The 26,675-nt window shown below is 44.6% G+C and overlaps 1 protein-coding gene across 2 annotated transcripts in view; it reads left to right on the top strand.

Moving 5' to 3' along the window:
• Positions 1-26,675, top strand: part of UGP2 (UDP-glucose pyrophosphorylase 2) — a 96,480-nt gene that overhangs the window by 18,615 nt on the left and 51,190 nt on the right. For both annotated transcript variants that reach the window (XM_083175787.1, XM_083175786.1), the window contains exons 2-3: positions 17,129-17,256; positions 20,574-20,681. In XM_083175787.1, coding sequence (XP_083031913.1) covers positions 17,143-17,256; positions 20,574-20,681 — 222 coding nt within the window. In that variant the 5' untranslated portion in view covers positions 17,129-17,142. The remainder of the gene's footprint in view (positions 1-17,128; positions 17,257-20,573; positions 20,682-26,675) is intronic.

The following is a 26,675-nucleotide window of genomic DNA, read 5'->3' as shown; positions in this document are numbered from 1 at the left end:
GGCGTTCATTGATCGCAAATCACTTTTGTCCTTTCTCTGAACAAAGCCTCCAAAACCCGTGGGCTTAATAGCATAGCAACAGCCAGATAAGAAGTGCCATATATAAACTGCAGACACCTATTTTAGTCATATTAGATCAGATATGAACCTGACTGCCACATTCGTATGCAAATGTCAACACAGCCACGGTGAGGGCCAGTGTTCTCATGGAGAACACTTACCCTGACCGATCGCTCAGCAGCTCATCGCAGTGCATCTTCCCATGGGTAGGCCACTTAAGAATAAGCAGAAAATAATTACCATGCACAGAAACAAAAGAACTTCCCCCAAATCTAATGCTGTGTACACACGGTGCAAATTTGTCTTACAATTTTGCTTATATAGACAAAATTACACCGTGTTTACCCATACCCTATTCGATTTCCTATGCGCGGCCCTGAGACATTGGAATCGAAAGTAGAAATAGACTGTGCAGCACCCAATCCCGATGCGCAGCATCGGAATAGAAAGTGGAAGTAGACTGTGCAGCATCCGATCCCGATGCGCAGCATCTGAATTGAAAGTGGAAGTAGACTGTGCAGCACCCAATCCCGACGTGCAGCCTCGGAATTGAAAGTGAAAGTAGACTGCAGCACCCGATCCCAACGCGCAGCATCGGAATCAGTCAAAAGTGGAAGTAGACTGCGCAGCATCAAAATCAACAGTAGAAATAGACTGTGCAGCACAGTCTATTTTTACTATCTCGGAACAAGGGCTCAATGCTTCCCCCACCACACCAACCCTACCTCCCAGCCGATGCTGGCACCTCGCCGGGTCAGATCCGCCCCGCAGACATCCCATCGCACAGCACATAAAGTCTGTGCAGCTCATGCTTTTAGAACTAGGTCCCGATTGCATTGCATGGAAATCGCATGTGATGCGATCTAGTTCAAAACACACAGGAATGTTGGGCTTAAGATCTGGATGAGTTCTATTCAGATGAATCCTAGGTTTTCCTTATTGATATCCATTGTCGGATATGCAAGACAATATGCAAGATAAGGGTATTACTAAAATCTGTACTTATTATTGGTTGAACAGCATTTGCTACTGATAGTATGGCGCAGCCTAATGCTTATAATGTATATAAGAATACATATATAATGTATTCTTATGATCTCATAGCTAATGAAATCCGTGAGAAGGCTAAAAGTTTGGGAAACTTCAGAACGGGCAGTAAGAACAGCAGTACTGAGTATATAGGTTGTTAAATGGAAATCGGGAGGTACAGTATCTATAGATAGTAATTCTTCACCAAGAAGAAAAAAGCTGTAAGTGTGCTTTGTGAAACTGTTAATTGAGCGAAACAGATCCCATACATATGCATTACATTGTACCAGCATCAGATGGTGACTGGTGCTGCCTGGTAACGATGGGAATAATTGCTGAAAATCATTGTGATTAGTTCACAGCACATAAAAGCATCTAAAGAGGATGCAAATCATTTGGGTTTGCATTGTATCAGAAGGCTTTTTTTTAATTAGGATTTAGGATTGCATTTAAAATTATCTATATATGCGATATAAGTGATACTGTAGGTCAGCTGTTGTGAAACTACACATCCCAGCATGCCTTGCCATAGTTTCAGCATTCCCTAAAAGCAAAACGGTGGCAAGGCATGATGGGACTTGTAGTTTCACAGCAGCTGGAGGGCCATAGTTTGGCTATGCCTGCTATAGGTGATGCAGTCCTGAATGTCTCATTCGCTCGTGGAAGATACAGCAGCAATGAAATCTGACCCACCCAGTTGTGACCGTTTTACTACTTGTGAACTTTAAAACTATAACAGTGGCACCTGTGGGCTTTGGACACTGCTGACTGGTTGTTATTGGCTAAGGATTGCTTTTATAATACAGTATTTTAAAGTAATGTTTCCTTTCTTGTTAACCTGATTTAAAGTACTATTCTCACTCCTACCTTGTGTTTAAGTACATATATGGGTTGTACAAAATTCATTCATTATGGGTTACTTAATTGCATTGTGGTGTTTTCTTGGTGCATAGACTAATGGCTGAAATACTGGGGAAACTGCAGGCTAAGCGTATAAAAAGGCGTTTTTTGCTATGTACCGTTCATTTTTTCCTATTTAGCTGCATTGACCATTGGCTCTGCTGACAATGTAGGAAGGAATTGGAAAAAGAACACTACAATAATCTTTGCATGCGTGAATGCACACAATGAGAAATAACTGGAATTGTTTCATAACTTAGATGCACAGAATTTGAAGTCACCTTAAAAGCATTTAGTTCCTGATCTCTATGAACCCTTTAAGCGCCAACTGCCAATCTGAGAGATGTTCAAAATATCCTGTAAAATTCCCAGCATCGCTCACATTTGTTATATAAATGTAAGTGAAAAATGTTTGGCAAAAAAATATAATTTCCTCTATAAGGTTAACATTACAGGTCATTATGATAAATATACATTTTTGCTTGCCAATTTTCACAGCTAGTTTGACCAATGTATTTATATAGTGCCACCACTTAGCAGAACCGTACAGAGAATATTTGTTATTGACATCAGGAGCTTACAGTCTAAAGCAGGGCATCCTTTTTAGCCCCGAAGAAGATCCTTGTGCGAAAATGGACAGTTTTTGTGATTTTTTTTTCCTAATGTTTCTCTGATAATTTTAGTTCAACTATACAATTGCAGTGAACCCCCCCCCCCCCCCCCCCCAAATAAAATAAATAAAAATCCACAAAACTTTTACTTCCGAGAACACACAGGTCCAGTAAACCGGTGTGATTTTGGACGCTGAAGCCCTGTTTTTTTCCCTGAAAACGGTGCTGTTTTCAGGGGTTTTAGGCTCCCCTGTCTGAGGCAGGTATGCGCTGGCTTATCGGGGCTAATTCGATATCCCTCGGCCGGACAGTTAACTGAGGTAGTTAACCACAGGAAATGTAATACCCCCCTATATGTACATGTACAACAAATCACGGCGGGTGGTGCTGAATTCAGTTTTCGAGCTTTATGGCGTATTGGTCATGGATGGTGGTATTGTTGAATACAATCACATAAAAATTTAATGGAAAAAAGATGCTCAAAGATAATTTAAAGATAGACTCCCCAAAATAGGAAGGTGTACCCTAACACAGGAAGGGGAGAACATGTGCATAAAGGTATCGTTAATGGTCACCTCGTTCGTATATACCCCCTATATGTCCTTAAGAACAGAATGCATGAATTGCAATTCGATTAGAATTTATTTTTTCTCTTTTTGAAAACTGGTACTTTTTAAATATAGCGGCTATCTCACTGGAACCTCACTCCTGCTTGCAAATTGCAGGCTGCTATATATACACCAGTCTGTCTTGGTACACAGCCCATGCATCGTTTTTTTTTTGCCTTGGTCCTATATAATTTCATCAGTGTATTTACCAATAATGGTAGAGCCAGTTATTGAATGGGTAGGTACGTAAAGGAAAGCGAATATGACTGCAGGCATTGACATAAAAGATACATTCTATTGAACATACTCACAGACTGCACAGGACTATAATAAATAAGCTTGCCTACTATAACCAATCCCATGTGCTTGGTACGATTATGCTAGGAAACCTTTTTTGAGGTTAGAATCCCTTCAATGGAAGATCGGACAAATAACCATTTATACTTATTTCTGCAACGGTTTTTGTGCAGGCGCTTTGTGGGCTGAAGCGATCAATATTCATGACCTTAAGCTGAAGTGTATTTTTACATAGCAGCATTGTTCCAGAATGGAATGACATAGAAGAGACGACCCTGTACCATTCATGGAATTGTGGCTGCACTGAATGGGGCAGATTGATGACCTTAATCTGATGAAATTAATAGATTTAGATTGCACGATGCAAAAATATATTGATGTACTGGAGGGATTATTATCACTGGAATCCTCACCATGACGTGGGTAAACCTTATTGATTTAGTGCTGAGGAAGGCAACAGACGATGGTAGAGACTAGATCCCCTTCATTTTTGATTACAGGATGTGATGTTCAGTGAGGGCGGAAGTTGTTAGATGCCCTCAGAACGTTTTTTTATTTTATCTGTAATTCACGTAGGTGTAGGTTATTTTGTTTTATTTTAGCTGCATTGTACCCTTGCGGGCTCGGTATGCTCGAACGCTTCGAGTGCCACAGATTTATATTCCCCCTCCAGGTATATGTGGACCCAGGGCATGATGGGAAAATTGTCAAAACTGAAGGGGATCTAGACACTACCAACAGAAGATACCCCCCCCCCCCCATCCCATTTCAGAGCCGTGTTTTAGGTAAATCTAACATCATCTTAGTAGTGGAAACCCAGAAAAACTATATAGTCGGCTTGATGGCTACATCGGCCCACAGAATAGGTAACCCAAAACAGAAAGACCTCTTCTTCAGGTAACATTGACCTGTCATTCACAGGCCCTGCCCCAGCTGCATATATACACAAATGCACATTCATTGGGTTTTAAACTAAGCCTACAGTGTATTTTTGGATTGTAGGAAAAGAGCCCCAGATAGGGCCTTGGTTAGAACCAAATCCATGTCTACAGCCCAGGGAGACTGCATGTATCTGAAAGTTCAATAAATAGTTTTTCCTGGGTTAAGTCTCATTACTTCACGGACAGACCATGTAGTCACAAAAGGAGGGGTGGTTACATGGAGCAGTCGACCAAACGCAGGTGTGTCATGGTCATTTAGCTGGTGTTCATATAAATTTACGGTACTTACAAAGGGGGACCCAGGAGAGCTCACGAGTGTCTTGATGAAGCACTTGGAATCTGCAATACAATTTATAATGATGTTACCGATGCATAGGCAGTTGTACGCCATTGGACAGGAATGATGTGACCGCATTGGCTGTTCCTATGCTCATGTTAGCCTCTGCCCAATTAGCATTGAGTCGCATTTGCAAACGGCAAAAAATAGCCACAGCGGCAGCAAGAACCACATATATTAATTAGGCCCAAGTGCACCTGGTAGGCTGTAGTTGTCACTGGTGTTTTAAAAGAAGTTCTAGAGTTCCTAGTTGAATACAGGACCTAGAGAAAGATGTCTCCTATTACTGTATGTTGGGTAAAAATGATTGGAATTTTAATTCTGATAATTTAACTTTTGCCTCATTGATACTAATGTGTATTTGGCTATTTTATTATGTGTTTTAAAAAAATAGCAAGTAAGAGCTATACATGTGTTCCAGAATTATGGCTTGTTTAAGAATAACCTGGTCCCTGTTATATCTCCAAAGTAATCCTCTCCTCCCTGACATTTATCATTGGCCAGGAAATAATGGTATCCTGTGCCAGCAGCAGTTGTGGGATGAGCACACTGACAATACACATAGAACACGGAAGCAGTAAGAGAACAGCTGTCTGGATTTCACTGTGTGCATCTTTGTGTTGTGTTACTGGATTTTAGTATTTTGATCGGGATGTATATATTTTCTGACAGCCTGCATAACAACATTAGGGAACTAAGTATAAGCAAAAGTAGATAATTAAGGTTAATAATATATTGACTGATATTTGAGCGACAAGCGCTGTACAGCATCATATTTACATTGTACTCAGTATGAGGCCTTTCTCTGTCTAATGCAATGCTATTGATACTACGTATGCAGTTTGTATAAGGTTAGTATTAAGCATTTAATCTGTTTCTTTATTTTTATATTGCCTCTATGAAAAACCAAGGGCGTATGCTAGACCGTATGAGGAAAACAGATAAATAGTTGCAGCAACAACTGTATATGTTCTATATGCTGCCATGGAGATAAATGGACTTCCCCTAGCAACCAATCAGCTTGGAACTGTCATTTTATACCCCGCGCTAGATAAATGATAGCTAGAAGCTGATTTGATGTCATTCTTTCTCTCTATGGTTTTAGACCTCTCCTGTTACAGATTTCGGTACTTATGTAATATCTGGGCTCCCGTTTTTCTTATGAGACCGCGTCCCCTTGCGGGGCTCGCTACGCTCGCCACGCTTCGGGCACGGTGGCTCGCTGCGCTCGCCACACTATATAAAATCAACTCCATGCGTAGTTGGATAGTAGGGGTATGAAAAAAAGGGGTGCATTTAACATGGGAGCCCAGATAATACATAAGTACCCAGATTTCTGTACTATAATTTGCAGTAATGCCAGCCACATGTACTGCATAGTGAGTGTTGGAATTTTCTCTGTGGGGGGATGTGTTTATAAGAAGAACCGTATCAATGACGACATAAATCATACAGAGTCATAGGGGTCTATGTACTGAGATAAAAGTGGATACAGATGGACCGCTCCTGTCAATTTTTCAAACCCAAACGGTAACATGGCAGTTGGGGGTGGACTGGCTGGTGCTCTAACTGCCATGTGACAGGTTAGGTTTGAAGTGTGTCAGGAGCCGGTTGGCTGTTACTCGCAGGCATGTCCTTTCCGCTGTGTAGACCTCATTCTCTCACTAATATATATACAGGGTTTGGCTGCCTTCCTGGAGAGGCGCCATGCCTAGCTTCCATGGTTGTTCTTTCAGCGCAGGTGACATTATTACATTTCTAAGGAATCTAGTAGACAGCACATGGACACCAATGTTATCTAGCATTTTTCTAAGTAAACCATTCTAATGCCACGTTTCTCACCACCGTTTAAGGATACTGATGGATGCATCCATGCAGCAGCTGTGTAAATGGATAGTAATTCAGGCAGTGGGTACACAAGCAGTTAATATGATCACGTACTGTTATTTGCAGTGCACAGTTACTGCGAACTGGTTTCTTGTGTCTCTCTAACATCTGTAACGCATAGCTGTGTTTCTGATGCCCATTCAACTTCTAGCAAAGTCACATGAGACACATGGAAGTGCTCCCCTGTACAGAACCCTTCTCTTGTTACAGTGGCCTCCTGCCATACTGAGGGATTTACATTCCCCTTATCCGGCAGATGTGCGTTATTTATAGTGGCTTATATGCATCAGCGAGAGGCAGAAGTGTAGTGATGGCACAGCTCTGTGTGGGTACATATGGAGTAGTCTACATTGGCTGCCAAATAAGGGAAGTGTATATTAAACAAAATATATTATAACTATTTTCATTATATCCTTGGTTAGGAGTAAACAGTTTCAGGTTATGAGCATAGCAGTAATAGTGTCCACACACTATGCAATTTCGGCCCGATTTCACCCAATTTCCGATGGATCGGGCAATGAAATCAGCCCAAATCGCATGTGTTTGACATCTGATCCGATCCGATGCGCGGTCCCGTGTGTATCGGACGGGCTGCACATAAGATACGCAGAGAGGCAGGCGGTCGAAGGACGCAAATAGGCGGTGGGAAGATCCGGGAGCCGGGCTGCAAGAGAGGCGGTGTGAGGGAGCCAGGAGCCTGCGGGGAATGCAAATAGACAGTGGGTGGAGACGGGTGAATGTAAAAAACCTAAATACCCAAACAATTGAATTTGGGTATTTTTAGGTATTTTTATTTAATTTTTTATATTCCCCCAGCTCTCCCCGACACCTTTATTGGCGTCCCCTTCTGCCTGACTCCCGGACTCCCCCTCCCTTCGTTTGCACCTCCCCGAGGTTTTACATTGCATACTGTACGACTAATCACATTTAAAAAAAATGGTCCGTCAAGTGCCTAATCGTATCTGACCTGTCCGGGGAGCTGCGGGGTAAATTGGCCTAATGTATGGGGGCCTTAACTTCAATACTTAACACATGTGTTATCCTACAAACATCTGTATTAGTGATGTATCTTTCACAGTGAGCTTTTGTGTTTATGCTTCCGTTATGATGCACCAGTCAGGAATGTGTGCGTGTTGGATACGTGGTTACCTCCTGTGACTCTACATCATATGCATAGGTAATCTGCATGACTCCCCAGCTTCCCAAATTAAATTTAAAGCAATTTAGTTTTCAACAAATGGCTGTTGGCCAATAAGGCTATTTTTGTTGTCCCAGTTACATGCCAAGTAGGGAAGTCAATCCTGGGGATTTTTTTTTTTAAATCTCGAGATTTGGTATTGAAAACTGCCCAATCCCGGGATTGGACTCCCTAGTTCCATGGTGCGCTGTGTGGGCCCCTGCATAGCCGAATGTGCAAATTTCAAGAAATTTGAACAATAACAGGAAAGATAAAGAATGTGCATATATTAGCACATTTAAGTTACTAAGGCAGGAGTACATTCAAGGAAGGTGACCTTGATCCAGAAATTAAACTTCCTGGTGAATATGAATTATGTAAAATTGAAAGAAAAGGATGGGGGGGGGGTTTTTTTATAAAATGTATCCTTACTGTGTGTGTATTCTTGTGTGGTCCGCTAATAAGCAGCAATGGTTTCGAGACTGTGATGAATGAACACATATTCTCTGTACAGTACTGCATGGTAATGGTGCTATATAAGTACACAATAATAATATTTGTGTACATGACATGCATGAAACCTTCCCCTAATGTTTACAGCAATGGAAAAGCAAATCATAACCTAAAAATATAAGGAACAGAGCGGCTTCTGACCTTTTAAAAAATGCGCCATCTCTATTTTTATATGAGTTAAAGTGAATAACCTTTAGAACGTTACGTTCCTTGTCAGCACTGGTTTATGTGCATATTTCACTTTAATAAGGTTACGGAGTTACGCCGTTTTGTTTAATATGAGTTACAGACACAGCTTATAATTTTATGAAGGGAGGAATAATGGAAGGGGAAGATTTCATTTGTAAAAAGTTTACCTAGTTCAGTAATTCTTGCTGTAAAATGAAGAGTGTGTAGTACGTTACGCTGATGTATTTTATGAGTTGCAGGATGGGTGGATTACTCCAGCTAAATATGCTGCTGTAGTATATCCCCAAAGCTACGCAGCGTTAACGTATTTTCTCTACCGTCCAATGGGATACTGGGCTTCACTACTATGGGGATTGAGACCTCCGCAGGAGAGACAGGCACATAAAAGAACTTTCAGTGTGGGTGCACTGGCTCCTCCCCTCAATCTCCCTCCACTAGTCAGTTTTGAAAAATGTGCCTCAGGAGAGGCAGTGCTTCTGGATGCTCCAGAGTTTTTTCCAGCTGGGCGCGCGCTGTCACTTCCTGCTTCTTCACACGCTGCCAGACTCCATTACAGGGCTCCTCACTGGCGTGGTGGATCCGGGTACTTGCAGCACGGCAGAGACAGCAGGTTTTTATAGCGATTTAGCGCTGCTGCGCTATCTAGCTTAGTCAGACACTGTGTTGTTTATATATCACTGTGTTTAGCGTTACCAGCTCACCCAGATCTGTGAGTTCAGGTTAAGGGTGCACTTGGCTCCCCAATTGCTCTGTTTTTCCCCACTGTTTAGTTACAGACACAGCATAAAGCAAGCACATAGTCTGTTTTTCACTCAGAGGAAACACATCCAGCAGTGTGTGCACGTGTGTGACTGCGTGGGGGTTGTGTTTTTTACTACAGACATTGTAGTACTATCTCATCATGGTGAAAAAGTTCACTTGTATGGTGTGTAGCACCAAGTTTGTGCCCAAGTCACAGTCCCAGGTTACTTGTGAGGCTTGTATGTCACCACAGCCCAGTAGTGCTGACACCCAGATCAGTGGGGTTCCCCCACAGCTTGCGGGGCAATCGCAGGCAGACGAGCAGGAGCCTGCGTGGGCCTCCAACATAAAGACCTTGTTGGACTCTGTGGCTTCACAGCTTTCCACTAACACTCAGCAAACGCAGAGGGTTCAGAGGGAATTGTCCATGTTATCTGCCAGGGTGGATATTCTTCATACCCAAAATGTACCTCCCCCGCCCGCACAGCCTCAAAAGAGGCAGGCTACTGCTATGGATCCTGACACAGATGAGGACGATGAGGACATATTGGAGGAGGGTGAGGAGCAGGGTCTGCAGGAACCAGCTCCTGAGACGGCAGTACATGGTCCTGAGCCCCTTATCAGGGCCATTAGGGATGTTTTAGATCTCCCTGTAGAGGCATCCACAGAAGGAGATCCTTTCTTCATGACTCAGAAGAAACAGCCAGTGTACTTCCCTGAGCAGGCAGAGTTAGAAACTGCTTTCAGGGCTGCATGGCAAAACCCTGATAAGAGGTTTACTCTTTCAAAAAGGTTCACAAATGCATATCCTTTTGAACCTTTGGGCAGAAAGAAATGGGAGGAGCCACCGGTAGTGGACTCCTCTGTTTCCCGCCTTTCTAAGAAGGTGTTGTTACCAGTCCCAGGGGTATCCACCCTTAAGGACGGGGCGGACAGAAGGCTGGAAGCTACCCTCAAGTCCATATATACGGCTAGTGGGGCATCCCAACGTCCAGTTTTAGCCAGCTGCTGGATGGCCAAGGCTATTCATACCTGGTCAACCCAGATTCAGGAAGGCTTGTTGGGTGACATGACTGTGGCCCAGATAGGGGACAGCCTGCGTCACATTCAGGATACCGCAAAAATCCTGTGCGAGGCACAAAAGGAATTGGGCGCAATTAACGCGCGCAATTCAGCCATGGCGGTGTCAGCCAGACGGGCCTTGTGGCTGCGGCAGTGGTCTGCAGATGTAGACTCAAAGAAGAGTGTGGAGGGTATTCCCTTTACAGGAGAATGGCTGTTTGGCAGTGAATTAGACGGTTGGATTTCCAAAGCCACGGCAGGAAAATCTACCTTCCTTCCATCAGCCCCCACGGTTGCAAAGCGTACCTTCACAGGTGCTTCCCAGCAGTCCTTTCGTGGGAACAGGTTTCGCCCCAAGGCTAGGGGCGCCTCCAATGCCAGCAGGGGCACGAGAGGCAAGTTTAGGAAGCCTAACACCTCCAACACCCAGGACCGTCCAAATGCCGCGACTTCCTCTAAGCCTGCAGCATGACGGGGTTTTCCCGCCACGAGACTCTCTCGCGGTGGGAGCGCGATTGTTGCATTTCAGCCATGTGTGGGACGCCTCGGGTCTGGATACCTGGGCCAGAGGTCTCATTTCTCTAGGTTACAAGCTGGAATTCGACAAACCCCCTCCCAGACGATACTTCAGGTCGGCACTTCCAGCATCCCAGGAAGATCAGGTGCTGCTTCAGGGGGCCATTACCAGGCTGCTTCAGTCTCGGGTAATTGTACCGGTGCCAGTCACGGAGCAGGGCCAGGGATATTATTCCAACTTATTCCTGGTACCGAAGCCAGACGGCTCAGTAAGACCCATCCTGAATCTAAAGTCACTGAACCCCTTCCTGCGCGTGTTCAAGTTCAGGATGGAGTCCTTGCGCTCTGTGATCGCCAGCCTAGAAAGAGGGGAGTTTCTGGCCTCTATAGACGTCAAGGACGCCTATCTACACATTCCTATCTGGCCCCCACACCAAATCTATCTCAGGTTTGCCTTGGGGAACGACCATTACCAATTCCGGGCGTTACCTTTCGGCCTGTCGACAGCCCCGCGGGTTTTCACAAAGGTAATGGCGGAAATGATGTCACTACTCAGGCTCCGAAGGGTCAATGTAGTGCCATACCTGGACGACCTGCTAATAAAAGCAGGGTCGGCGGAGGCTTTAAGCAGTGCTCTCAATCTGTCCATACAGGTTCTAAGAGACCACGGGTGGATCCTAAACATGCCCAAATCATCGCTGGTTCCAACCCAGAGGATGGTTTTCTTGGGCATGATCCTGGATACATCAGAACAAAAAGTTTTTCTGCCGATGGAAAAGGTCACTGCAATACAACAGCTGGTCAGGGAGGTCCTACAGTCACCTCTGGTACAGATCCATCTTTGCCTCCGGCTTCTAGGCAAGATGGTGGCTTCATTCGAAGCAATACAATTTGGCCGCTTCCATTCCAGGACTTTTCAATTGGATATTCTGACAAAATGGTCCGGCTCCCCCCTGCAGATGCGCAGAAGGATTGGCCTTGCAACAAGAACCAGGATCTCGCTACAGTGGTGGCTAGATTCATCCAATTTGTTGGCAGGCAGACGGTTCCAGATCCAGGACTGGATTCTGGTAACCACGGACGCCAGCCTGAGGGGCTGGGGAGCTGTGACACAGGGAGTCCGCCTACAGGGTCGATGGTCTCCACTGGAGTCAGGCCTTCATATCAACAAGCTGGAGTTGAGGGCGGTCTACTATGCCCTGTTACAGGCAGCTCCATTGTTACAGGGAAAGGCGATCCAGGTCCAGTCGGACAATGCCACCACTGTGGCCTATATAAATCGGCAGGGTGGTACCAAGAGCATGCCTTGCATGAGAGAAGCGTCAAAAATTCTGTCCTGGGCGGAACAGAATGTCCAGGCCCTGTCTGCCATTTTTATCCCGGGGGTCGACAATTGGGAGGCGGACTTCCTGAGTCGTCACGATCTTCACCCGGGAGAGTGGGGCCTTCACACTCAAGTGTTCAATGCCATAGTGGATCTGTGGGGGCTCCCTCAGATCGACCTAATGGCTTCACGATTGAACCACAAGGTAGCAATGTACTGTGCACGGACCAGAGACCCAGGGGCGATAGCGGTGGACGCTCTCACCTGGACCTGGGATTTCCAATTGGTGTACCTCTTCCCACCTCTCCCATTGTTGGCTCGGGTGCTAAAGCGGCTCCGGCATCAGGGGACGGAGGCCATACTGGTGGCACCAGACTGGCCAAGAAGGGCCTGGTACGGGGACATTCAGGCCATGCTAGTGGAAGACCCGTGGCGTCTGCCCCTAAGAGAAGACCTGCTCCTCCAGGGCCCGTTCGTCTTCCAGGACTTACAGCGGCTACGTTTAACGGCCTGGAGGTTGAGCGGCAGATCTTAGTCCACAAGGGTCTCCATCCCTCTGTCGTCACTACAATGATAAAAGCCAGGAAGCCGGTGACGGCTGCTCATTATCATGTAATATGGCGCAGATATATTGCCTGGTGTGAGAAGAATGACTTGCCTCCGGCCAGTTTTCGATTAGACAGTCTGCTACGTTTCCTTCAGGCTGGCCTGGATAAGGGACTCAGATTGGGTTCCTTAAAGGTCCAAATCTCTGCACTTTCTGTGTTTTTTCAGAAAAAGATTGCGGCCTTGCCGGAAGTGCAAACCTTCTTACAGGGGGTGCTGAGGATTCAGCCCCCCTTTGTGCCTCCCACTGCACCATGGGATTTGGAAGTAGTTCTTACTTTCTTAAAATCAGCCCGGTTTGTTCCATTGGAAGAGTCTGAGCTGCGACTCCTCACTTGGAAAACTGTTGTTTTGCTGGCTCTAGCTTCGGCCAGGAGGGTGTCCGAGCTCGGGGCCTTATCTTGTCGGAGCCCTTACCTTGTGTTCCACAACGATAGGGCGGAACTCAGGACTAGACCACAATTCCTTCCAAAGGTGGTGTCAGGGTTCCACCTAAACCAACCTATTGTGGTTCCTTCTAGCGCGACACACCCAGATATACCAGATACCTTGGATGTGGTCCTCACCCTTAAGGGGTATGTCAAGCGCACAGCTAGGATCCGTAAGACGGACAGCCTGTTTGTGCTTTATGATGCGCAGAAGAAGGGTTTACCTGCTTCAACGCGCACCATTGCCAGGTGGATAAGATGTACTATCCAGCAGGCTTATGCATCAGCTGGTTTGTCGCTTCCTTTTTCAGTAAAGGCTCATTCAACCAGGTCTGTAGGTACCTCTTGGGCGGCTGCTCGAGGGGTGTCGGCAATGCAGCTATGCAGGGCCGCAACTTGGTCAGGGCAACACACATTTGTGAAGTTCTACAAGTTTGACACCCTGGCCAGGGAGGATTCCCAGTTCGGGAATGCGGTTCTACAGCAGAATCCGCACGTTCCCACCCGTTCTGGTAGCTTTGGGACCTCCCCATAGTAGTGAAGCCCAGTATCCCATTGGACGGTAGAGAAAATAGGATTTTGGGTACCTACCGGTAAATCCTTTTCTCGTAGTTCATATGGGATACTGGGAGCCCGCCTCAGTGCGGCTTTTTCTGCTGTCAGACTTACTTTATGACTATAGATTGTTTTAGTTACAGGTGTCCTCTTAAGTTGTTAGGATTCACCTCTTTTATATGTTTTTTGTTCGTTTGGGTGTGCTGGATGAATCTCACCACAATACATTATCACATACTCCTCACATGCTCTCCTTCGGCACAGTTTTTGCATTAACTGACTAGTGGAGGGAGATTGAGGGGAGGAGCCAGTGCACCCACACTGAAAGTTCTTTTATGTGCCTGTCTCTCCTGCGGAGGTCTCAATCCCCATAGTAGTGAAGCCCAGTATCCCATATGGACTACGAGAAAAGGATTTACCGGTAGGTACCCAAAATCCTATTTTTTTGTTCTTTCTTTCTTAGCTTGTTTTTGTGTAATGCAACTGCTTACAGTATAGATAGTAGTTAAAAAACGAGCGCTATGAATGTAATAGTGAGGTCTATAAAAAAAAAAATTAAAATATAAAAATAAGTGACTCGTGTAAAAAAAAAAAAGGATTCTTCAAAATAATGTTGAGTAATTTTGGTGCAGGATTGTCTGGATGTGACTGAACCTAGCTGGCTGTCCCTACTGTTGTTTGTGGTTGGAATACTTGTAGCTACTGGGGCCGTCTCTCCTGCTGCTCTTCTGCCACTGGTCACTCCCGCCAGGCCGCTTCCAATGATGTTACGCTGCAGCCAGCTTGCTGGTGTGTGGTGCGCAGTATTCTTCTCCTGCTCCCTGGCTCCAATGCATTTCATGCACTAATGGCACTTGGTCAAGGATACTGTGCGTGTGCCAAAGAATGGTTTGCTAGTACCTATGGATTGATCAATCCATTTGCCGGCGAACCACAATATCATTGAAATTGATGTTTCTGGGCAATAACTGGGTGGCCAGGAGATGAGAGTGGCTCATCTCATGGGAGGTCTATGGGAATGTCCTCAGCATGTTGGATGTGCTCATTTGCAGCATGTAGACAAATGGCAAAATGGACGCCAATAAGTTTGACTCAGAATTAGCCGCAATATATCTTTCACATAACTGTTATTATCTTGTAGGGGTGTATAGCTGCCTTTCCTGTAATACAGTGGATCTAAAACAGGGATGGGGCACCTTTGGCCCTCTAGCTGTTGTTGACCTACACATCCCAGAATCCCCTGCAGCAGTTTTAGCACATCCAAATAGAAAAACTGTAGCAGGGCATGGATGGAGACTAAAGTGTACGCATCCCTGATCTAAAATATCAACACTTCTTTGAAGATTTATTTGATGTAAAACCTGACATCAAGTGAAACACAAATAGACAATATAGAAATTGTGACAATAAAAACACCATTATATCCTGGTTGCACAAATATGTAAAGTGCTCATCTAATACATTGTGGGAGCCAGTTTTGCTAAGTATGGCCATTGGTGGGTTAACCATTAATGGTAGAAATGGTGGTTAAACAGGAGGGTATGAAGCTAACATAATAATACAGGTTGAGTCTCCCGTATCCGGTGATCTCTTGTCCGAAATATTCCAAAAACCGTTGTTTTTTTTATATAATATTTCATATTTTTTTTTTCTCTCTCTCCCCCCCCCCCCCCCCCCCCTCCTTGTTTTTTTCATACTTACCAAGGCCCCCAATGTCCACGGCGGCCTTCAGGTCCTTCTTCAGCAGTCCCAGGAGTGCATTGTGCGGGCGCGCCGGTGGCGTCACCGGATCGGCTGCAATCTCACGCAATGCACCACTAGGACCGCTGAAGAAGACACTGGAGGACTATCGGGGGGACATTTTTTGGATATTTTTTTTTTTTTAACATACTTACCTAGTATGTTAAAATATAATAATAATAATAATAATAATATCCAAAAACCATAAAAATCCCTTATCCTAAAAGCTCGTGGTCCTGTAATGAAAATTTGCAGCAGAGATCTATTTAAATCAGTCTATGCCAGGTGCCGGTATCTTTTTATCATTTTGAAAATGCAGAGGACATAACTAGGTGCACATATGTCGGAATAGATTGCTACAACATGTTGTCATATTAGAAATTCATTCAGTTAAAAAAGAATGTGATGCAATTTGCATAGACAGGTAGCCACCTAAAGATTGTATACATATAAAAAATACACATATAATTACAAAAGTATTATAAATCTATAATTGCTTCAGTCCTGGGCTTCACTCGGGGGTATTCAATGCCGCAGCGAGCGGCCGGCGAGGGGGTTAAACAGCGAGGATTGCTGAAATCCAGCGATCCTCGCTGTTTAACCCCCGCGCCGGCCGCTCGCTCTATTCAACGTTCTGGGGAAATCCTCGCCGTCACAGGACGGCGAGGATTCCCCCAAACAGCGAGACCTGCGGCTACTGCAGAAAACTCGCAGTTTTTAGCCGCAGGTCTCGCTGCTTCTGGAGCCATCATCCGCCAATTCTCCCTGGCTCAAAAAACGGAGCGAGGGGAAATTGGCGTATGAGGGGGCTGTGTTGAATGCTGTCAGGGTGAGTGGTGACAGCGAGCAGGAAGCCCTGCTCGCTGTCACCACTCACAAACAGCATTGAATGCCTGCCTATAAATCACTTTGAAATCTGCTATATGGTGTCCATAGAAAATAAAAGTATACCGTGGGGTTAAAAGTAAATCCTGTTTCTTTTAATTTACTAATGGTCATTGGCTCCAAGACACCCATAGTATACAGTATTAAAGTGCTTACCACAGACCCTGGTAACCCCATTGGTTATCGCTTGGTAGCCCCACAAGGACCGGTGGGTGGGGTTTAATACTTGTTGGCATGGGGTAGATGGACAGTGCTGCTGCCTCTTCCATTGGCCGCAGACCCCCCTGCCTCGCACCACAGCGCAGTCACTCTCTATGCAAGCGGCAGCCGGGAGCTGTGTATCCAGTCCCCAGGCAGCACCCAGCTCCCGCAGCCAGGGCCTATCTTCCCCTCCTGCCCACCGAGGAATACATGTCAACTACGTCCCTCTCCTGGCGGCATTGCGGAAATCAATGTTATGGGGGGCAGCTGCCCACAGCAATTGAATGCTGGGCAGCTGAATGCAGGGAAGGGCAGAGTGCATTTAGTACTTTAATAAATGGTCAGGGAGCGGGCCCAGCACCATTTGGTAAGCTGGAACACTACATATATGAGGGTTGTGGCATGGCATGATGGGCATTTCTGGGGACCCTATTGGCTATTGCTTTGTTTTTAAATGATTGCTTGTTTATCAGAAACATGGCGGCGAGGGGACTAATTTTTGTTTTTATTTGTTATTTCAGATTTAAGCAAAGCAATGTCTGGTGGAGGGATGTCGCAGTTTCAAGAAGCCATCCGACAGGAGCTGGAAGAGGCCATGAAGTTAGACCTGGAGAAAATATTGTCTACCGCTCCGGAGTCTGAATTAGAGGTAAACATCCTTCCGTAACAGTCTTTTATCCCCCTCCCACCTCTTTGAGGTGAAGTACCATCAGTGACAACCTGGGGCCACTCAACGGACCAGATTACTCCTTTGTGTGCTAAAACATGTCATAATAGAAAGTGAAAGCAATTTTTGAAAGGACACGGTTTCAAACTTGATGGATATGTAGACGGAGCTGTGGAGAGAGAGATTGGGGGCAGGAGAAGATAGGGGATCGGATGGAGAGTTTGTGGGCTAAAAATTGTCACAGTTCAAAGTGCATTGCTGAAGCGGTCATTTTAATAGGCTTTTTATTATATTCTTTATAACTTCTACACTTTCTTTTCTTCCTATGCACAAATGACAAATGTAATTTAGGTGATAGCTACACTACTACAAACACATCCTTTATTCTTGCAAACATTGTAAATTGATTTTCTCTCTAATTCAGACCAGGCAAGGCTTGTTGGAAAGGGTGATTCTCCAGGGGAAGGGGGGGTGTCAGAATGGTCAGAACAGAAACTGCGGAGAACAGATGTAGGACATGCCTGCCCTTCCATCCTATATGAGATTGGATCCTAGGGTGAGGTCATCACTGCTGCTAGAGATTGGCTCCAGGAACCTGCATAGCTATGCTCTCAGGGACTTAGGGATTTCAGTAATGGAACGGTTGCTAGGAACATGAGAGTAGACTCTGGCAGTGTTCTGTTTAGTAAATGCCTGTGTTATTTATTGTTTAAGCACCCAAGTAAAGTGAAAGTGGTTATTTAAGGGGCACAGTATGCAATAGAGGGATCGGTCTGCTAGTCTGGAAAGTAACAGGGTCTGTTATTTAGAGTAAATCAGAGCCTGCACATCTCTACTGTTAATTGACATCTTGCTTTGCTAAACCAATGGTGACTGAGAAAACCCATTTAACATTTTGATGTATACTTTGCATTCTAGCGATTTCATCATCGCATTATGAGACGCTTATTACGCAACAGTTGAGCAAATACTTCTCTTATCAGAAGTGTGCTCAGCCTTTTTTCTTTCTTTACAAAGCAAACATAGTTATTACAGCGTGAAAAAGGGAGAGGGCGAGGTGTAGTGAGAGTAGGTTTATTGGCCGCACATACTTCCAGGTTAATGTGTAATCTGACTTTCTCAATCTCTTACACATTGCACCGTTCTCTGCCTGATCTGTAGTATTTCATCCAGGATATGGTGACATGTCCCAACTGTCTCGTCCCTGAATATGGATATGTCCTCATACACCGATCCTCATATCACACCGAGTAGCCCTGTTTATTCCAACACGGACTATGCTGCTTACCTGCACCAATACATGAGTCCTAAATTCCTAGTATACTATAAGTCAGGGAGAACAAACCATCAGGGAGGCTACGGTCCACCTTTTCTATATCACCGAGCTGGTGCACAGCTGTAGTCATTACTAACTGTCACATTTTTCAAACCTGCTGCATTCATTCCTACTATAGATCCACAGGTTGCCTGAAAAACAGTTTTGCTTTTATGGAATCCTAGAACTGTGGCCAAGCATGCTGGGATGTGTAGTTTCACAACATCCAGAGAGCCATAGGTGGGCCAGGCAATGACCTAGTACATAGTAGGAATTAGCTTCTTGAGAAAGTAGCAGAAATCAGTGAAAAGTGCGCAGCGCGGGAATTGTGGCATTTTGTGTCATATTGCGCAACAGGGATCAGAGTAGGACACTTCTGTACTGATCCTGGCAGTTATCCCGAGAGTTGAGGAGAAAGATAATCATTTCATTTAAAAGCGAACGTATCTGGTCAGCTCAGTCTGGAGCTGAAGGTTCATTATTCGGGTGGGTCATTATTTGATCCGTTGTGTGCTGGGTGGATGACCATGCACAGAGGCTGATGACCGCGGTATCTTCCTCCCTGCCTGATAATTATCTCATATCAATTTAGATAGGAATATTATCTGAAATGACGATTGTTTTGGGTACATGATATAAAGCTGGGTCAGTTGCACATTGGGCCTATTTTAGAAGTGATTGGAATTGCTCTCGCAGGAATAAATACAATGGAGATACCTGACCTCTTCCCACCCCCTAAATGGCAGCATCACCTCTCTGTTTTCAGATATGGGGGCCACTCCCTCACCATACCTGTACGGCAGCAGACTTTCAATCACTGACCGCTTGCTGCCTTCCTGTTTCTGACATCGCAGAATTTGTTCCCACCATGCAGAACGGGCTCTGTGCAAGTTCCAAACATCAACTGTGCCTGAATAAACCCAATAAGCACTGGTATATCACTAAATGTAACCAGTAAAACCTCTAAGGCCGCACATTTTGCTTTTGTTCACAAAATATAATCTATAGAATAACTGTTATCTGTGACTCCTCTGTAATTGCACTGCAATGTTTTCACCATGAGCTTGGTGCAATGCCAGTGCAAAGACCAGCATGCATAATGGATGCACACAGATCATTAGCAGCAGCTAAAGGCAGTTGGGGATATTGCATTCGATTATGCTGACAACACAAATAACTTGTATTGCATTGTGATTGGTCAGCTATTTTGACCCATGTGGAAAGTCGGATTGCACAGATGTCACTGAACTACAGCCAGCTAGTACAGTTGCCTTGTACTTTAACTGAACAGTGTTCCCTAATTTTTTATTGGCTAATTTTCTTTCATGGTAGATGGAGGGGATCCCAGACATTGGAGTTTATTTAGTAAGATGGGAGTTCTATTGAAGATGGGCTGTTGGGCAACCAATCAGATTCAATTATCATCTAGAACCTTGATGGCTAACCTTGACACTCCAGATGTTGTTGAACTACACATTCCAGCATGCTTTGCTTCAGTTTTGCTTTTTGGCCATGCTAAATCTTACGCAGAGCATGCTGGGATGTGTAGTTCAACAACAGCTGGAGTGTCAAGGTTAGCCATCAAGGATCTAGAAGGTGCTAATTGATTAAGAAACTGATTCTGGTTGGTTGCTTTGGGAAAGATCCCATCTTCAATTGCACTACCATCTTCATAAATAAACCCAGATGAATCTATATATGAGAATACTGCAGCCTGTGTATGCTGCCACATAATGTACATGTTCTGTGATAGGTACATGGGCTGAATATTTTCTCATAGGCATCGACCGGTTGCTGGGTCCTCGCTTCCACCTACCCTAGGTAAAACCCAACACAGCAACACAAGTTATGGCTGATGCCCTCATTACATACTTATAAGGATCATCCACCAGCCTGATTCTGCTGGCAATGGGGACAATGTTTGGCTGAATCAAACAAACCTTACATAATCCGCTATATGAGTACTGTGTATATATTCCTGCAGCACACGACAAAAGACCTGGAAGGCTTCCAGAAGTTGTTCCGCAGATTCTTGCAAGAGAAAGGTCCTTCTGTAGATTGGGGGAAGATCCAGAGACCACCAGAGGATTCTGTAAGTTGTTACTATCTTTCTTTACTAATTACTGCCTGTTTAATGTATTTTCTTGCCTTTTTTGTGCTTTTTCCCCCTCTATGCATTATTAAGATACAAAATATGTTGGTTAGAGATCAAGTCAATATCATACAAGTCAAATCGGAGATGAAATTTACAGGGTAAGATGCACTTCACGTAGAACACAAGGCAACTACGTTTTGGTGCAGCTATGGGGATCATCATTGATCCCCATAACAGAACGTCACTCTTGCATGCATTTTGTCATCTGATTATTTTCACGTGAAAATCAGCCATTTATTCCCGATATACCTACATTTCCATGCCAGGAATGGGCTTTGCAAAGAAGGTGTGTTCTGTGGTAAAACATATGGGTACAGAGGGTGGTGCCACTTTCATTTGGAGAGGTTAGAAGAAGTTGATGTAAAAGTCCGATAATGCAGTTATGTCCTCTGAATTGCTGGAGGTGGGAGGGAAAAATGATGTCCGCATGACCATCACCTCACTCGGCCTTCCCACCAGCTGTCTCACTAGGAAGGAGATAGGGAGCTGCTAGGTCAGCTACTGTCCTGGAAGTCATTGTGTATTCCCTGATATATGGGAGTTTCCAGACATTCAGAGCGTGCAGGGGAGTAAAGCTGGAAAGTGCTTATTAAAATGGCTCTTATATAGCTGTTGATGTGACCTGGATCCAGGTTTTTTAAAGTTTTCCTAAACTCCAAGTGGCATTGGCAACATTCTTTGCCCAATCTCCTGCTTAATTTCTCCAGTTTATTAATTTGTGAATTCACAGCGCAACCATTGTTTTTCCCTTATCTGTTTCTGAATGTCCATACACACTCAGCTCAAAAGCCCCCCCAGTGTGTATGGCCCGGCGATGGTAGGTGAGCGTAATGCGCGCTACCGCATCATGAACATCCGCCGCCGCCGCTCATCTGCCGGTATTGCCAGCAGATGTGCTGCGGGGTGAATTGCTTTTTATAGGGTCCTACTACCACTACTAGGATAATCTAATTTTCAGCCCAGCGAATTTCCCCCATCATCGCCGTGCATACATGCTGGACAAAAAATGCCCAGTGTGTATGCATCTTAAGTATGGAAGCCAATACCGGGGCATTTTCTTCAATCCCGGGATTCAGGATTGAAAAATGCTCAATCCCGGGATTGGCTTTCCTAATGAAAGAAAAACGCCCTGGCTGCCCCACATTTACTTACATTTGAAGGTGCAGCAGGGTTGCCCCAAGGTGGATGGGTGGGTGGATGGGTTGCCGGGTGCTTCATACTGCCGGGTTGCTGGGTGTGGGGGCGGGTGGTCCATGCTCCTTGCTGGGTGGGCTGGCGCACTGGCTAGTTGGGCGGACAGGCGGCGCGGCTTCATACTGTCAGCATGACCTCTGCCTGCGCAGCGTGACCTCTGATCTCGTCACGCTGTGCAGCACTGCTCTGCCGGGTATCGGGAGAAGCCGGGCAGCGTCTGTGCGGGATTGGAAACTCCAATCCCGGGATTGGAGACTCCAATCCCGTGATTGAAATCCCGGCGTTTTGGGGGCCAAATCTCGGGATCCCGCCGACCCCAATCCCGGGATTGGCCACGCTAATCTTAAGTGTTGCCTTCCTCAGAGAACCACAATCCTGTCTACGGTATGTAGCATTCACTGTCTAGATGTCACTCTGTTTTATGAAATGGTTTCTACATCCTGCTCTTATTCATTTGTAAAAAATGGAACTAGAACAATTACCACAAGTACCGTAATACTCCTTTTTTTATGTATTTCCCTTGAAAAATGTCCTCACATATAGTTTTAATGATTTGGGTACTTTTAGGAAAGCAAAAAAATGCAGTTCTAACCGGATGCCCTTAGTCTCGTTCTGCAAAGTGTGGTCAGTGTGTATTATAATCTACCAACGTTTCCCTTTTTCTTTCATTATTTTCAAAGTTTGTATTTTCGCCAGCAGTGCACAATTGTTCAGCAGCACAAATGCAATCTGTACATGCACAGATCAAACTAATTGGTGTAGATGGCCCAGCCAGACCTAGGGACTTCTTTCTATGTACTAATGAATAGAGCTGAAGTCTGCATTTGCAGAACGAGAACAACTTTGCCGCTTGGAAAGCAGAGCCTATGAATCCTCGCTTGTTATATTCCTGCCTGTACTTGAATGGCAGAGGGCCAGCACTGGCGTAAAACCAGAATATCACAGTTTAGCAAGAAACACTGAAGTCCTTTTTAACAGGGCACAAGTAAGCATTCTACCCGAAAGTTGTCTCATTGACCCATGTAAATAAGGCTGGATTTATTTAGTGTTGGTTTCTTTAAAATGTGTAAAAACTATTTTAAGTCCTTATTCACCAATGCGATGGGGACAATAAATTCCTTGTGTTGCGGTGACAAACTAAGTTTGATAAATTGCATCCGTGGCACAGACCTATAGCTGCTTACAGCAAACTGCGCATTTCTTTATTAACCGTTCTTTTTATAGTGCACACATATTCTGTAGAGCTTTGCAGAGCATAAATAGAGAGATTGGTTTAGCACTACCTTCATTGTAAACCTCCTGACCACTTGTGGGGGTTTCAATTAGAGATGTGCAGGTTCTGATTTACTCTGATTTCAAAGCAGGATCTTATTGGCTATCCCAAATCACATGACAGTTGTTGACAGTTGATAGCCAATAAGATCCTGCTTTGAAATCAGAGTAAATCAGAGTCTGCACATCTCTAGTTTCAATTGGCCCTGTTCATTTACCTGGGGTGAAAAAGGATGGTAGCCTCAGGCTTTAACACCCAGGGCTATTTAGATAGAGCCCCTTTTTCTCACCCGGTAAGTTACCTATTAAAGGGCGTTAACACATAGAGGGCGAGTTCAGCTGTATATCCCTCCGGCAGCCACTAGATAACACCCAACGCAGTAATTCAATTTAAATGTTATACTCTTCGGATAAGCTGAGTTGTGAGGAGACACATTTTGGCTTGCAGCCACGTTGGCCAGCTGAGATGTGTGAAAAAAGTGACCCTTTGAACGATCAGTACAATTAAATAAATAAAAAATGAATATTGCACCCCCGATCACTTTAGACCTGAGATTGCGCAGGATGAAGATTTGAATTACCCCTATAGAATCCAGTTCCTAGGCCTTTGTACACAGCCGTAGCACCCGAAAGCGGGCTATTTATCAGGGATTTCTTTTCAAACCTGTTAAAGCTTGAAAAAAAAACCCTGAAAAGTGCAGCCTCCACCCGGGACTAATTGAATAGCCCCAAGGGATCAATTAACCTGTGTCAAATTACCATGGCTGATTGATGCTTCAAGCCACGAACAGATTGGCAAAGTTTCCATAAAAACCAGTCTGCTTTGAGGAAACATTTATCAAGTACACTCTATAAAATGATATGCAGTTGCTGATTGGATGCTATGGGCTTCAAGCCATTTTACCAACCAATAAGATTTGTGAAGGCTGCAGCAATGTGAGAATTATTTACAAAGTGAAACCTTGCCATAACGTGTGCTTTCTAGGCTATTACCTTACATTATATCTCCAACTAGAAGCATTTAAAAATGCACAATTACATCCGCATAGAGGCCAAAGAAAGACGATCCTATTAACATCATTGAGAACGGTCTTTACCTCTTATACTAACCTTATCTTTATTCTTTTGTAACTTGCATGATCCTCTTTAGATTGCAGTTTGCAGTTCCAGTTTAGCGTTAATGGACTGAGTGCACAGGGAAAATCAATTGCTTATGATCTTTGATTCAGATTTGAAGATGCTGTATTAGGGGGTTATTATATAGTAACTGTTAAGCAAATTGCTCCTACTTGTTCTGTGGTTAATGTGTTTTATACAGTATTGTAATTAGTACTGGATCTTGCCATCCGGAGTTATTGCATGCCGTCGGGTCCGATGCATGATTCCATGCGCATCGAACCTGTGTTAGGTGGTTGGACCTGCTGGACATCTGACCACCGACTTTGGACCTCCCTCCTGGTGGGAAGCATGTGATCCATCACAACAAATTGTGACAGATCACATGCATCCCTGCCACCCGAGAAGGTCCCGGGCGGCTCGCAGGGTATCGGGTGTCCGTACACTGCTCTGAGACATCGCAGCAGTGTATGGGCACCTTTATTGTTGAGGTTAGTTCAGCTGTATACATGGTTATTGTTCTGTGTATTAATGCATAAAGCCTTTTCTAAGCTATAATTTGTCTTCTGCACAATTATCGATGTGCTGTCTCGTTATAAACTATAGTTATTTTTGTTATTTGGAAAAACAGGTGAGATGTTATGCGTTAACCAGCGAAAAGTGCAGATGAAAATTTGGAAAATAAGCCTATTTTATATAGTGTGGCGAGCGCAGTGAGGGGACGCGTATTACTTTACATGTATTCCGCGTCCCCTCGTGGGGCTCGCCAAGCTTCGGGCTCGGTGGCTCGCTGCGCTCGCCACACTATATAAAATCAACTCCACGCCGACGGGGATAGTGGGGGTATGAAAAGGTCGGAGGACGAGAACTGCGCTCGCCCCGCTTCGGGTTGGCGTTGATAGTGGGGGTGCATTTAACATTGTAAGCACCCATTAGGGTGCTTATACAATTAAAAATCGTATAGGGGCTTATACAATTTAAAATCGCATCGCATGCCATATGCCCGCATGCAATGCAATGCGATGAGATGTCATACAACTTAATATCGTGGTACCGAAAACTCTCCCAAAAACACTCACTTTTCTCACACCATATTACATTTGGCCCAAAGTGCATACACACTTTGGGCCAAATGTAACTAAAATGTCATTATGACTGGTTGTTATTCTGAATATCGTTTAATTTATATTGTCTGTGTAAGCAGCTTATGGACAATTATCGCAAGCAAGTACCGTAATTGGATAGCTGTTATAAAGTGGGTCATGAAAACAAGCCGTTTTCTTGCTGCGAAAATGTGTAATCATGGGTAATAGGATACCTCCTTTTACTTATATTTGCTCATGTAATATAATATGCCAAAATAAGTAGCAAATTATTACTATTTAATGGTACTGTCCTTCTATCAGTAAATTGAAAGAAAAATGTACCTTAAATGCATAACGTGAAAAATTTTTTGGGTACTTGTTTCCTAGCACGGCACCCACGATATTCAGTTGTATGGCATCTTATGCATTGTATTGCATCGCATGCCATATACCCGCATGCCATGCGATTTTTAATTGTATAAGCACCCTAATGGGTGCTTACAATGTTAAATGCACCCCCACACCACCCCCACCCGAAGCGTGGCGAGCGCAGCGGTAAGCGTCTTCCGACCTTTTCATACCCCCACTATCCACGTCGGCGTGGAGTTGATTTTATATAGTGTGGTGAGCCACCGAGCCCGAAGCGTGGTGAGCGCTCACGTACTATTTTACATGTATTCCGCGGCCCCTCGCTGCGCTCGCCACACTATCTAAAATCCACTCCACGCCGACGTGGATAGTGGGGGTATGAAAAGGTCAGCGGTCGCCTACCGCCGCCCATCGCAGACTCGCTGCGGTCGCCACACTTCGGGTTGCCGTTGATAGTGGGGGTGCTTTTATCATTGTAAGCACCCATTACGGTGCTTATACAATTAATAATCTTATAGGGGGCCTATTTAACATCGAAAACTCCCATTAGGGTGATTATACAATTTAAAATCATATACCATTGTATTTGGCATACAATGCGATGATATGCAATTTAAAATTGTATAACATCGGCTGCCATCGCGTAACATTGCATCATATTGCATACCATTGTATGGCTTATGGTATCCGATGCGATGGGCGCCGTGCTAGGAAACAAGTACCTTTTTTTTACATTTAGTAAGGCATCACCTTAAAATGGCAAAACATACACAATATATAAAAATATGAATAAAAGGTAATAATAATAATAACACTTTCAACTACTTGTTGTTGGAGTGATTCTCTTTTTATTTTCTGAAGTGAAGACCAGTACACAACGCATTTCGTCCCATGC

Source organism: Crinia signifera, chromosome 3 (genome assembly GCF_055691185.1).
Source record: "Crinia signifera chromosome 3, ASM5569118v1, whole genome shotgun sequence".
NCBI classification, from domain to species: Eukaryota; Metazoa; Chordata; class Amphibia; order Anura; family Myobatrachidae; genus Crinia; species Crinia signifera.
Note: the sequence above shows the minus strand (reverse complement) of the source record. Positions and strands in the feature narration are given on the sequence as shown.